The following is a 14,589-nucleotide window of genomic DNA, read 5'->3' on the forward strand; positions in this document are numbered from 1 at the left end:
TAGAATTTAGAATTAATAATATAATTTGGTTAATTTCTTTTAATTTATTTTCTCAATTTTACCTTTAGGGAGCAAGCAATGATGCAGTGTCATAAGACTTATCATTTGGTTAAAAAAAAACTTAATTTTGATTTTTCAGTTGAAGTGTCTGAAACATGTCCAAACAGAACACAAACTTTTAGATATACTCTGAGAAAAAAAATAATCCCTTACTATTTCCTTTTATATTGGGGGAGAAAATAATATTTTTTAGAATGGCTTGTTTTTTGTATTCAGAATCATTCATAACATTGCAGTTTTTCCACAAATGTGTTCATTCTCAGCTTGCAATGTTTCTCAGAAGGTGGAAGCTGTATGTGGCGTGACATAATGGTTACAGGTCTGACTTGTAACCCAACTAATTAATGCAGTGCAGATGGTGCTTTGTCCCTTATTTAGTACTTATTTTAATTTCTTGTGGCCCATTTGTTTTGTTGTGAAATTTCTGTGCTTATACACTCAGGGTTGGATGAATGAGATCTACAGCTATGACCCTGAGACGTATCATGCCACATTTACTCACTCTGTGTATGTGCGCCTGGAGGGCTCTGTCCTGCGACTGTCCAAACCTAACCGCAATATCCCCCGCCGGGCAACCTTCAACGAGCTCAAACCTGACGTCACCTATGTTAGCCAGAAAATCTATGATCTCACCAACAGTAAGGTGGGTGGTACACACAGTCTCAGTGCACAAACGGTTTTGTTGTTTTAAAATTTTGCAATTTAGCTAAGAGCACGTAATATACAGACCCCATTAACACTTTGTTTTGTAGAGAATTTTATTGATTCTGTGTGTGTGTGTGTGTGTGTGTGTGTAATTTAAGGTTTGAAAATCTCTCTTTGACTTGAATTACAGAATGTTTCTATAACTGAATTATAGAATGTGAACGAATGTTTAGTATTTCCAATGTTACTGACAAACAGGGTGCCATAGTAATATTTCTATAATGAATGGTGCACTGAAATTTTTTCTTGCACTTTAGCATCTGTGATACAGAATTTTATTTGCACAGGGAAAAAAAGTGTAAAATCGGAACATTTATAAAATGTTATTTGGCCAAGCTTTTTAAAAACTTCTTGTATTACAGATCTACCTGGTGCCTCATAGCCTGGCCAGGAAAAGGGTGTGGAATAAGAAGTATCCCATCTGCATTGAGCTGGCCAAGCAGGATGACTTCTTGGCCAAAGTGCAGGGAGATAAGTCTGACGTGGTGGAGGAGAAGCCCCCTGCAGCAGGAGACAGGCCCGAGGCTGGAGGCACTAGTGAAGAACCGAAGAGAGCGCACACTGAACCTGTACTGTACCTGTTCGGGAGGACAGGAAGAGACAAAGAGGAATGGTTCAGAAGAATGCTGCTTGCATCCAAGCTGAAATCTGATGCCAAGAAGCCCTCTGGTCTCCCTACAAGTAAAACATTTACAAATGGTCCTTTATAAAATCATTATTACATTCATTAAGAAATAGTTTTATTGCAATGATAGCACAATAGACACTTCAGATTTCTGGGGTTCTCAGAAGTGAGAGTCATCATAGCTTGGTAAACTTCAATAGTTGTTAATGGAAACTGCAACGTATATAAGTTTTACATTCCCATTTGCTCCAATAGCAAAATAAAAAAAGTCATGATAGGTATTTATGACTTTCCAAAGTAGAAAAAAATATTCAAAAGAGATTGATTGCAGTGATTAGAAGAGAGAAAAGGTTTTTAGTTTTTGCTATCACTCCTTCACCTTTTGCATTAGTGACACTCACGCAGCAGCATTAACTAGTTTTCTGAAATGTACTACCGAGGTAATGTAACACAAAGTAAAAGAGTTTTATGAGATATATATGTACACACATAAAAATCTTTTTTTTTTTTAAACCTAGATTTACAGTGTAAATGACTGGAAAGCATCTTCACAGTGTCCATAGAAAGTATTTTTTCACGAATGAAAATCATTGAACAGAATATAATTTCATCCATAGTTGTTTTATTTTATTCCAAATTATGTAATCAAGTTGTATAATCTCTCTCGGCAGGCTGTCTGTCTCATAGCAGCAGTCGTGGCAGTCTGGATGAAATGTTCCAGTCTCATCCCAGACAAAAAGACCTTGATGCCAGTGTCAAACAGAAAGTTCTGGAATACAACATCTACATGGCCAAATATGTCAGCCAGACTGCAGGCAGCCCCTCCACAAGTCCTGTTCAGAGTGCTGGAAGCAGCCCAGAAATCACCAAAAAGGTCCTCTATATTTTATGTCCATTTTACAAAAAACTGAAATCTTTAATTTAAAAAAACAGTCATCAGCTTAACCAACTCTACCTATGCAATACTGAGACTTGTGCATCCAGACTTTGACAGTAGCTGTGTTTCCATCTACTTTTTATGTGAATTGAGATGTTGCATTAAAATGCTGGGTGTAGATGGCAATATGCGCATAAAGTCTTGAGATGAGCATGACAGCTTTTACACTCAGTTGAGCCAGGTACATTTTTAATCCAAAAGACAACAACAATGGAAACATATACTGAATAAATTTGTTGCAACAAAAGACTTGCGTGACTTTGCCAACAGATGATGTGACTGGATAAATGGGCTAACTAGAGCACCAGACTCATCGCACACATGTTCTTTTAATCATCAGTAATGCCAAAGTCCGTCATTAAAATTACTTTGTTTGAAACAGTTCTGGGAGGTTATTATATAATGACGTTCTCAAATATCAGGCATATGAACCCAAGTTAACATGACAGCTTTTGTTATTGTGTTTCGTTTGTGTCGCTCTGAGGTAATTTATCATGTAGGGGAAAAAAGAGCCAGAGGCTTCACTAGTTGCAGCAACTTTGTTTTTTTATTATTGATACTTGTGACAGTTTCGCTGGAAGTAATGATTTTTTTCTCTTGAGTGCATTGGATGGAAACGGTGCTTTATTCTCACGCAGTATTTTAAGTTGAATGTTTGTTTGTAACAGTTTCCAGCCAGTGGTGAGCAGGAATCTGAGTCTGAAGCCTGGGTCAATGCACTTTTAGGTCGCATTTTCTGGGACTTTCTTGGAGAGAAATACTGGGCAGATGTGGTGTCCAAAAAGATCCAGAAAAAGCTGAGTAAGATCAGGGTGAGAACTGTTAGGTTTACATCTCACACCAGACTGTCTGACTGCGTATTTGATTAAAACAGTAACTTATTGCCTTGATTATTACAGCTGCCATACTTCATGAATGAACTGACCCTCACTGAGCTGGACATGGGAATATCTATTCCTAAAATACTCAGCTCCTCCAAACCATCTGTAGATCATAAAGGTAAGGCCTGGTCTGTAATCCAGATTTTTGCTTACTATTGCTTATACTATTTTAAAGGAAAAGTAATTAGCTCAAAAGGGTGAAAAATCCTGCCTAATATATCCCACCCACTAACAGGTCATATTGTTATACCTAATCTGTGTGTATGTATGTGTATGTGTGCACTATTAGATGTGCCTTGTCCACAATCAAGCTATACCTGCACTCTATCACAGTATGTGTGATTTGGTAAATGAGCAGACTCCTGCCAGCTTGTTAAACTTTTCTTGTTCGTCATGGAGGATGCAGCACACTGAGCTCAGAGGATCAGTGTGTCTCTGAGCCAATCAGAGAGGAGCAAACTCGAGCACTGACCTTTCACTCGCTCAGGAGGAACTGTGCGTCATGACAGCATGGCTTTTGAGATTTCCGGGGCTTCACAAGTGATCCCTGTATGAATTTTAATCAGTGTAAACACATGCTGGTTGCAGAATTACAGCCAGTTTGATTTGGTGTAGAGTTCATATCAGGCAAAGTTGAAGGAAAGAAGTGCTTGCTTGTTTTCAGATGAAAAGCAACTGGTGGCCTGTTGTGTCAGAATATTAGAGAATCAAAGCAGTCATGCTATTTGTGTTAGTGAAACTTGATGAAAAAGTATCCATACAATGATTTAGATATATTGATTTAAATGTTAAAAGTTAGAGAATCACAATGATTATTCTCTGGGAAGAGTTTTGGGTTTTGTTGTTATTAATGCACTGACATTGAGACCATTTTAAAGTGTTTCCAAACACATTTTGTACTAATGTTTGAGTTTCCATTTGTAGGCCTTTGGTTTGACTTGGAGATCTCGTACAACGGCTCCTTTCTTATGACTCTTGAAACCAAGATGAACCTGACCAGACTGGGAAAGGAGGGGGAAGGCCTTGGAGAACAGGGAAAAGAAGGGTAAGAGCATGGATGACATTTCAGAAGACAGATGTTCCTCATCTCTTGCTCAGAATATCTGGGCTTCTGCTTTTTTGTAAGAATCTGTGTTTATTTAAGGGGTTATTTTTTTAATTGGATGTATTTATCATTTATTCTTTTTTACTGTTTCCTCTGGACTGATTTCTTTTTGGATGTGAACTCTTAATGGTGAGTTGAATCAGGGCTTTTCTGAAATCTCTCATTGTGTTGTACATTGCTTCTGCTTAGAATTTTGCTCCATATATTAAACTGATAGACGCTTCGCCATTGAAACACCACCACATCCCTGCATGTGCTTGCAGAAGTTCACTTCTGCAAGCCCTTGAATGAGCTTCACATTGCATGCTAGGATTGTGATGAATGATACATATGATTCTGCATTTGTGTGTGAAACATGCAGACAATATTTAAGTGTTAAAGCTTTCTGGGGTTCGGTACTTACCTTTCATCTTTATGAAGAAGTGCTTTTTTTGGGGGGGGGGAGGGGGCTATGTATCTGCGTTGTAAATTACTTTTTAGTATAGGCTTTTGCAGCTTTGCAACTTCCCTTTCAAAACGCCAGTTATCATCGAAACATAAGCCTTTGTTTGTTTGTGTGCATGGACCAGACTCAGACCACGCACTTACTTCCTGGCTGACAGTGATGAAGAGTCATCGAGCGCAGGATCTTCTGATGAGGAAGATGCTGTTGAAGTGCCTGAAATTCCAGGAGTGGAAGGGTGAGATTAAGAATCTTTCCATTTCCTTCCGTGTTTAATTTGGAATATTGTTACCAGTTTAGCAGCCCAACATAGAGCTCGGGCACACAATATGTCTTTGGGTTAAAGATTGCCACACACCTGGAGATAAAGTTACTCTGGCAGAACTTACTGCATGAATAATTGGCCCATGGCTTTTTTTCTTCACAGTTTTGTTGGGGGACACAGATCCAGCAAAATCATGCGCTTTGTGGACAAGATTGCCAAGTCTAAGTATTTCCAGAAAGCCACAGAGACTGAGTTCATTAAGAAGAAGATAGAGGAGGTGTCCAATACGCCACTGCTCCTGACGGTGGAGGTTCAGGAGTGTCAAGGAACACTAGCTGTCAACATCCCACCACCCCCAACAGACAGGATATGGTATAGCACTTCCTTCAATATCCTCTTCACATTACTACTGCACAGAATTAAGATCTGTTAGTATTTATGGGCATCAAACAAGTTGCTAGCATGCCATCTGCTGGTAATTATTCAGTACATGTCAAGATGTATCGTGCATCTATACAATACAATACAAATTTTATTTCTATAGCATATTTAAAACAACCATTGACCAAAGTCTTCTCAGCATCATTAATACAACAAAAACAATTATATACACAAACACACTCACACACTTTTTTTTTTTTATCCTCATAAAAATTTATTTATTTATTCCTTTTAATTCTAAAAGCTAAAAAAAATAATGATTTCAGTGCAGACTTAAAAGTATTCACAGATTTAATCTGCATTGGAAGAGGGTTCCATAATCGTGAGCCCTATCACCCTTTGATTTAAATGTAGTTTTAGGACCATGAAGAATCATCTGATTCGAAGATCTAATATTTTTTTGTATTTTGATAAGGTATCAAAAGGTCAACAATATATTTGGGGGCAAAACAATGCAACGCTTTAAAAACCATCACAGAACAAAATTCAAATTTTTACAGACAAGAAAACAAACCTTTGATTTATTATCTCTCTTCTTTGAGTCAACAGTCTAGCAGCAGCATTTTGCACTAATTGAAGTCAAGATCATTGACCCTGTAATATACCTACAGTATATATATAGTATATAAAGAATTACTGTAGTCAATGCATGATGATAACAGTCTCCAGGTCCTTAAAAGAGAGAATTGTTTTCAATTTAGAAATAATTCTGAATTGATAAAACCCAACAAAACTAGTAACCTGATAATCTAAAACCAAAACCAAATCCATGTATCCCAAATTCTTTACATGATCTGAAACACTAATCTTCATAGAGGCTTCAAGAGGGTCTAAAGACAACACACCCACCCTGTCTTACTAGTAATACAATGAAGAAAATACATAGTTATATTTATGAAAAAATTTAATTGTAACGTTCCCTGTGACACACCACTATGTAATTTAGCTAATGTAGAACACAAATCTCCAATGCCAAATTAAAATGATCTATGATCTAAATATGACTTAAACCAATCTAAGGCAAGTACCCCTTATGCTAACATCTTCCAAATGCTTCAATAAAATGCCATTATCAGCAGTATCAAATGAGACCTAAAACCTGACTGGAACATATAACAGCATTCGTACAAGTAGGATTTGGATTTAAAAGGCATTTAAAAGATTTTATTGCATGATTGAAGCACATGATTGAAGCTAGGGCTGGTGACCATATAACTCCTGTTTTGAAGACATTGCACTGGCGGTCTGTTAAATTACCGTATAGATTTAAAGATTTTAATGCTTACTTATAAGGCTCTGCATGGACTCTTTCCACAGTATTTGGCAGATCTTTTAACATCTTACACGCCAACTCGCAATTTATGCTCTTCTCAGCAAGCTCTCTTAGCTGTCCCCAAAACAAGGTTACGATCCAGGGGTGACAGGGCCTTTTCTTCATATGCCCCAAAATTGTGGAACTCTCTCCCAACTGACATTACGGTTGCTAATCCTTTAGCTGTTTTTAAAACCTTGCTTAAAACATTCTTTTTTAGGGAAGCTTTATTCTATTTCTTTTTTTTTTTTGCTTTGTATTATATCTTGTATTTTATTGTTGTGTTTTTCTTTTATGTAGTTTTCTCGGAAAGCAATTTTAAAGGTGCTATACAAAATAAAATTTTTATTATTATGAAACCTGTAAAGAATATGTCCAGGATATATTTTAGCTTAAAATTTAAACAAAGTAGTAAGGAATTATATTTTGCTTGAATAACATTTAGGGCCATTAAGATTTTTTGTCTTGGCAGTGTTTCTGACAATTACGCACCCTTCAAAGTATATTTATTTTTTAGAGCTCAAAGTAAAGCGTTTGGACATAAAAGGTCCTAAGGTGAAATGTCACTTGGACTTGTGACTGAAATTTAGTTTTCATGGTAAAGATGTGAATGTGGATGTTTCTGTTTATTTCAGGTATGGTTTCAAAAGTCCTCCTCATCTGGAACTGAAAGCTCGTCCTAAACTGGGCGAGAGAGAGGTTACTTTTGCTCATGTGACTGACTGGATAGAAAACAAACTCAATCAGGAGTTTCAGGTATGCACATGTGAAATTAGCGTGGATTTCATTATGAATGCAAAATCAATTGCATTACAGGAACATGAAAATGTTGATTTTTAAATAGTGCACATGAATGCATTTTCATTTGATTTTACAACTTTAATGTGCATTTATTTTCACAAATATTTCAGTAGTTTAATTTAAGCAGTATTTAAAAGAATTTGGTTGTGTAGGATCACAAGTGTTTAGATGTGAACAATGATAATTGTTCAATGAATTTACTCTACATTGCAAATGATAGAATTACTGTATAAAGTTCATAATTTTAACATCAGACTAAATTGATACGATTTTTCAAAGGAGTTATAGGATAAAAATAATTTCTATTCATTAGTGCAGGGTTTTTAAATTTGGCCCTCGAGGTTCACTTTCCTGCAGAGTTTAGCTCTGCTTAATCAAAAAATCCTTTGAGTTAGTTTGATCAAGGTTGGAACTAAACTGCAGAAAAAAAGACCTTGAGGGCCATAACTGAGATTCACTGCTTTAGTAGATTTCTCTCTGTAATTAAAAAGATGCTAACCAATCATTACAAGTTTGTAGCCAAATATTGTGTGTATAAGTATATAAGGATGAGATCTCTGAATATATTACTTGAATAACAATCATGTAAGCACTTTCAGTTACACTATTTTTGCAGTGTTCTTTTTACAGTCCTGTTATTACTAGTAAGGTACAAGTAACACGTAACAAGGACACTGTAAAATGAAGTGTTACAGCACCTTTAAATTTGTTTGCTGTTACTAGCCAAGGATTTTATTTCTGTCTTCCTAATTCCTCTTCTTGACTCTCTAATGCTTCCTACCTTACACAGAAAATATTTGTAATGCCAAACATGGATGACGTCTGGCTGCCTATCATGCACTCTGCCATGGACACACGTTCCAATGCCAATGCCTTGAAGAATGAAGAATCTTTGGACCCTGAAGAGTCCCTTGAGGACATGTGAAGATCAGTTACTGTATCAAACAAAAAATAAAAAACACTTCAGTCCAATGAGGGCAGGACTGTACCTGAGCTGAGAATTACAGGTGCCATATTGCCCATTGAATAGAGCTGTGAAAAATCTGAACGCATCAATAACTAAAAGAAAGGACAATCTTGCTTGCTTGCATAAATATGCTGTTGGCTCTCAAACAGGATAAAAAGGGTTTTGTGACGTAACTAAAATGCATAGAGGTGATGATGAAAAACTCGTGAAGAAGCAGTAGAAGACTTGTATGTGACTAGGTGAAATGGATACACTACCTCTGTTTGATGCACGCTGACTTGCCAAATGTCCTAGTGTTGCATGAAAGAACCTAAACTTTGCAGATAGGAATTACAACCTGAGGGATTTCACTGGACTTTTGGTATGACAGGGTGCCTACAAACCACCTGGAAGGTTAAAGCATTTGGGGCTTTGCATCCTTGGGATGTATAGGACACGCTATCAACACCAGTAATGGATGAATCTGGTCATTTTAACAAATTTGAAGCCAAAATGGGGCATTTCCAAGATTTGCCTATTTATGATTTTCTCATGATTGTCATATGCTTCAAGCAGCAAATAACATATTAGATACAACAGACATAGTAGTACCACCATTATCCTCTTCCATTCACCGCTGCCTGAGGCCTATGCGTGGCGTCTGATTATGCAATTAGATCAATTTCACTGTGCTCAAGAGGGACTCCAGCCAAATAACCTCTCATCCCTAAGGCATCCCTACTCAAGCAGGCTATTTTAGAGGATAGGCTTCAAGAGCTTTCTAAGCGAGATCTCTCCAATCATCACCACTCTGCAATAGCTGTAGATCAGTGGTTCTCAAATGTTGAGTTGCAGTCTGTTCTCAGACAACTGCAGGGATAAAGTTACAAAGTTAGGTCAGAAAGAAACATAGGCCTTTTTTTAAGAGAGGGAAAATACTTTTCAATTCTTTCTAAAGTTTGAATGTCATCTAATCAATCCTGGTATATTTTGGTACAAATTCATGTCACAGAACTCAAACAGATCTGTCTATTTGTTGAGCAACCTGAAGGAAATTCATAGTTTTTTATGTTATGAATGTTTATGGAGTAATATAAGATCTGTGGTGAACATGATGCAAGAGGCTTACACATTTGTACATAAATTACACTCAAATGTGAATTTTAAGCCATTGTGTTATTCATAATTTAAGTTGCTAAATAAAGAGTATGATCCATAACTTTTGAACAGACTAAATAACAGACAGTTGCTAATGTACTGTATGTATGGCCTGCCCTCGCCTTTAAAACCCATTAATGAAACTGCACAAGGTGTATAAAGTACAACCCGATAAAATACAATTTATTTATTTGTGCTGGCCACAATGTTTCTTATTCAGATTGTCTTGTAAAAACCTTTGTATATTGTTGGGCAATTAATGGTAATATTAATGTATTTTAAGCGTTTGATTTGAAAAGTTTTTTTATTTTTTTTTATTTACTTTTGAACGAGAATACATCTTGGACTGTGTTGGGATGTCCAATCTAGAATCTGGGTCCTGAAGCAAAATCGGTTGAGAACCACTGGGCTACGCCTCACACTGCATGTCAGATCAAGGCTCAAAATAAGTGCTATTCTATTTCCAACACAGATATGAAGAAGATTGTTGAATGTACAAACAGCTGACATTTTTGTCTACCTTGTTTGGCATAGTTTGTCAAGTATTGCTAGCTGTGTCGCAGTCAGGTAAACTTTTTTTATTATTATTTACTGTGCTTGTAGGCCAATGGTGTATTAAATCATGTAGGTAGTTTCTGTTGGTTAAAAGTGGCAAGTGAACTTTGCCATCCAAAATGTAAGTTTCCATAATCAGATATTTATTACCATTGATAGGTCTGAAAATGTTTTGTATCCAACATCACAAGTTCTGTTACTTAGCTACTGCTAAGTTTTAAGTGAACATGAATTATGGCTTTTCCTTATGGCTTACTTATGGAGGTCATTTTGGACTGAAGTTGAAGTATCAATACTACATGTATTTTGATTTTAATGTGTTTTGGTATCCGTTTATGCTACGATATTTCCATTCACACAACTGATGTTTAGTGTGCGCTTTGCCAGTTGATATTTCCTTTGTGCAATATTTCATTTGAATATTGTGTTCTGCCATATTGACAACACGACTGTGTGGAAATTGATAAATTGCTTTTGCAAAAATAATTCCAGAGGCATTGTTTCAGAGCTGTTTGTGCTTTAGATTCATTGAGGTTGTTGACTGGTTTTGAATGAGCAACTGCAAAGGGCTCCAGTTATAACAAGCCCTTGCTTGACCCATTGAGACATGAAGGGGCTTCACTGGTTCAAAGACCGTGATCATATACAACACTAACAAATGAAATACACCCTTGTGGGCCTTCTTACTCAGATCCACTATCGACCTGGGGTGCGTTTCCCAAGACCATAGTTGCTAACTTCGTTGGTTGGCAATGATAAATTGCATTGCAACGAACAAAAGTTAATAACTTAGTTAGCAACTGTGGTTTTGGGAAACGCACCTGTTCAACACCCCTTTATACAGTAGTACAATCAAGGAGAAAATGGATATACATACAAAAAGTTATCGACTGCTTTTAAAAGAGCAACTTGGGGGGGGGAATCCAAGAAGCTCCAGTTATAACAGACTTTTACTGTTGCACTGTTGCTTGACCCATTGAGCCATGAAGGGGCTTAACAGGTTCAAATACAGTGCTTACATATTTCTAAAATAAAAATGACTGAATACAAGACACACAGAAGCAAAAGACATGTATTTTGTTTATTGTGTATAGGAACAAACCGTTTTGTACAATTTTGCTACATCCACATTAAGTTACAGTACAAGTTATACATTTGCAATAACCACAGCCATTACAATGAACATAGTGATGAACCAGCAAACCTCGGCCGATTCCAATTCACCTTCTCCCCCTGTTGCAAAAGAAAATGCCAACGTAAAAATTAATTCCAGCTTCAAAATCAAACAGACTGCAGTTGAGAATTCAGCAGTCTGGTCAGTAATTTGATTTGACATCAGAGATGTTCAGTAGTCTAACGCAGTAAACACATCATTTCAGACCACACACACTGAAAGTGTTTGATGTAGTGAAGTTAGGCCTGGTCTTACCTTGAATCACTGGCCACGAAGTCCACTGTAACCGTAAATAACACTAAGAGAGAAAAACAAAATAACTGATGTATTCTAATTTTAGCAAACATTAATGTTTTTAAACACTTTTCTTTATTAAACACTCTTTATTGTAATTTCACGGTGAACTGGAGCAATGCCGCAACCACGTGCTCCCATTTCTAAATACAGCCTAACAAATGAAATATATAAATGATCGATTTAAAACAATGTTGCAACTGTTTTAAACAAATCCAATTTCATGTCAACTTTAATATTAAACACACTCTTTATCAGAGTATACACTTACCGACAACACGTTTCTGAATCAATGATAAAAGAGCTTCTTCAATTTCATCACTCCTGTGCTTATCATTCACACGAGTTCTCTTAACTGCTGAAGGAGAAGTGGAACAAATAATAAAATAATCATAATAATTAAATCTAAACTGCATCTTGGCAAATTCGCTCCACTCTCTCCGTCCTGCGAAATGAACTGCGCTTCGTTCAGACTAGACGTCTTCTTCTTCTTCTTCTTCTTCTTCTTCTTCTTCTGTGTAACGGCTGGTAGCATCAATATTAAGGTGCATTATTGCCACCTACTGTATTGGAGTATGGACCATGGATTGCCACACACACACACAGAGAAAACATTAATTAAAAAATCCCTCTTAAGATACAAAAATAAATTCTCAAATCCATAAATGAATATATTTTTAATTTGTAGCTTATCGATTCTCATCTTTCTATGTTCATTCTTCATGGTTTCTCGTTCATTATTATACTTTTTGACAAACACAAATAAATGTTCTAATTCCTCCATTCCACAGTGCTCATGTAATCCTGTTGGATGTTATTTATTATTTTTAAGGTTTATTCAGAATATTATGCCCAACCCTTAATCTTGTAGAATATTTTCCTCTTTCTACTCTTACTTATATATATATATATATATATATATATATATATATATATATATATATATATATATATATATATATATATATATATATATATATATATATATATATGTAGATAGATATGTATATGTGTATATATATATATATATATATATATATGTGTGTGTGTGTATATATGTATATATAGCATCTCAGTATACAAATTCTTTAATGCTTCCATTTATTTTGCTATATATATATATATATATATATATATATATATATATATACATATATATATATATATATATATATATATATATATATATATATATATATATATATATACATATATATATATATATATATATATATATATACATATATACATATATATATATATATATATATATATATATATATATATATATATATATATATATATATATATATATATATATATATATAGTATATTCATTTATTTATTTATTTATCAATAAAATAGTCGAGAACTGTAATTATTTAAAATATTTTAACCTCCTACGACCTGGCGTCCACATATGTGGACATCACATTTTTAGTTGTGTGCACCATAAAACTTAATTCTGTGTAACTGGAACCTGTTGTACACAAACATGGACACTTACACTGCCATCCGGTGGGGTCAGAAGAGAAAAACACTTTACACAGAAATTCCAAGATGGCGGCGAACACATCTGAAAAGTCAGGCAGCCACACCAGACCAAAACGTCCACAAGGTAAAAAAATCTAATAAAATGTAATTGTTGATTCTTGTTAAGTTATGCATAATGGTGTTGTATGATTAATATGGCATGAAAATTTGACAAATTTTTGTAACAGTAAAGATTTACTATTTCGCTAAACTTGAAGTACACATATGTGGACAGTGGGACTTAACTTTGTTGAAAATGTAAAAATGTTAGCAAAAAATTTAACTGTGAAAACATAGTTTGTGAAGAATTTGTTAGAAAACATCAATTTACAATAATTTACAACAGTATAAATTGACATTGCACATGTGATAAATTACTTTACATTGATTTTTAGTCTTTGAAAATGTAAAAATGTTAGCAAAAATGTAGTCTGGGAAGAATTAGTTAGAAAATATCATTTTACAATAGTTTACAACAGTATAAATTGACATTGCATGTGTGAAATAACTTTACATTGATTTTTAGTCATTGAAAATGTAAAAATGTTAGCAAAATTGTAGTTTTGGAAGAATTTGATAGAAAATATAAATTTACAATAGTATACAACAGTATAAATCGACATTGCATGTGTGAAATAAATTTACATTGATTTTTATTTGTTGAAAATGTAAAAATGTTAGCCAAAGTGTAGTTTGGGAAGAATTTGATAGAAAATATAAATTTACAATAGTTTGCAACAGTATAAATTGAAGTTGCATGTGTGATAAATAACTCTACATTGATTTTTTTATTCGCTGAAAATGTAAAAACTTTAGCAAAAAATTTAGTTTGGGAAGAATTTGTTAGAAAACATCAATTTACAATAGTTTACAACAGTACAAATTGACGTTGCATGTATGATAAATAACTTTACATTGAATTTTATTTTATTTTTCTCCTGATATCTTTTTCAGTGCGTATTCCTCTTTCAAAGGCACTGGATTTAGTTTTGGAGTCAATTTTTGGGGACAACTCAGAGGTAGAGGACTTGTCTGACATTGACGACCCTGTAGAGGATGTTGATTACCATCCTCCACAACAGGAGCCAAGCAGCAGTGAGGAAGAGAGTAGGGGATGAAGACCCCACTCCACAGTCCACTGAGGCCAGCCGGGGACGTAAACGTCTCCGTGGTGAAACTTATGGTTATCGTTCAGACCATAGCATTGCCATTTTGCGCACTCCCAGACGTCAGACTCAGCAGCTTGAGTCTGATGGCTCAAATGATGACCCTGAAGAGCCAACACCAGGACCAAGCTTTCCAAGACAACCCATGCAAGGATGCTGGAGGGCTGCTCAATTGACCCCAAACCTAGC

General features: G+C 35.3%; 1 protein-coding gene, 1 long non-coding RNA gene and 1 other non-coding gene across 6 annotated transcripts in view; 1 reads left to right on the forward strand and 2 right to left on the reverse strand.

Moving 5' to 3' along the window:
- LOC113053315 (testis-expressed protein 2-like) overlaps positions 1 to 10,719 on the forward strand; it is a 73,108-nt gene extending 62,389 nt beyond the window's left edge. For 3 of the 4 annotated variants that reach the window (XM_026218245.1, XM_026218238.1, XM_026218252.1), the window contains 10 exons: positions 503 to 703; positions 1,128 to 1,446; positions 2,062 to 2,264; positions 2,996 to 3,139; positions 3,227 to 3,326; positions 4,133 to 4,253; positions 4,883 to 4,993; positions 5,183 to 5,392; positions 7,409 to 7,529; positions 8,365 to 10,719. In XM_026218245.1, the coding sequence (XP_026074030.1) occupies positions 503 to 703; positions 1,128 to 1,446; positions 2,062 to 2,264; positions 2,996 to 3,139; positions 3,227 to 3,326; positions 4,133 to 4,253; positions 4,883 to 4,993; positions 5,183 to 5,392; positions 7,409 to 7,529; positions 8,365 to 8,499 (1,665 nt within the window). In that variant the 3' untranslated portion in view covers positions 8,500 to 10,719. The remainder of the gene's footprint in view (positions 1 to 502; positions 704 to 1,127; positions 1,447 to 2,061; positions 2,265 to 2,995; positions 3,140 to 3,226; positions 3,327 to 4,132; positions 4,254 to 4,882; positions 4,994 to 5,182; positions 5,393 to 7,408; positions 7,530 to 8,364) is intronic. The other variant, XM_026218260.1, reaches the window with a different exon arrangement.
- A 395-nt stretch (positions 10,720 to 11,114) lies between these two features.
- On the reverse strand, positions 11,115 to 11,250 carry LOC113056072 (small nucleolar RNA SNORA50). Its single transcript, XR_003277654.1, has one exon. It is a non-coding gene; the product is annotated as a small nucleolar RNA SNORA50 (small nucleolar RNA).
- A 45-nt stretch (positions 11,251 to 11,295) lies between these two features.
- On the reverse strand, positions 11,296 to 12,206 carry LOC113053338 (uncharacterized). Its single transcript, XR_003277214.1, has 3 exons — positions 11,973 to 12,206; positions 11,663 to 11,705; positions 11,296 to 11,466 (listed from the first exon to the last, which is right to left on the reverse strand). It is a non-coding gene; the product is annotated as an uncharacterized LOC113053338 (long non-coding RNA).
- Between the last annotated feature and the right edge of the window lie 2,383 nt (positions 12,207 to 14,589).

This window comes from Carassius auratus, chromosome 3, assembly GCF_003368295.1.
Source record: "Carassius auratus strain Wakin chromosome 3, ASM336829v1, whole genome shotgun sequence".
Taxonomy (NCBI): Eukaryota; Metazoa; Chordata; class Actinopteri; order Cypriniformes; family Cyprinidae; genus Carassius; species Carassius auratus.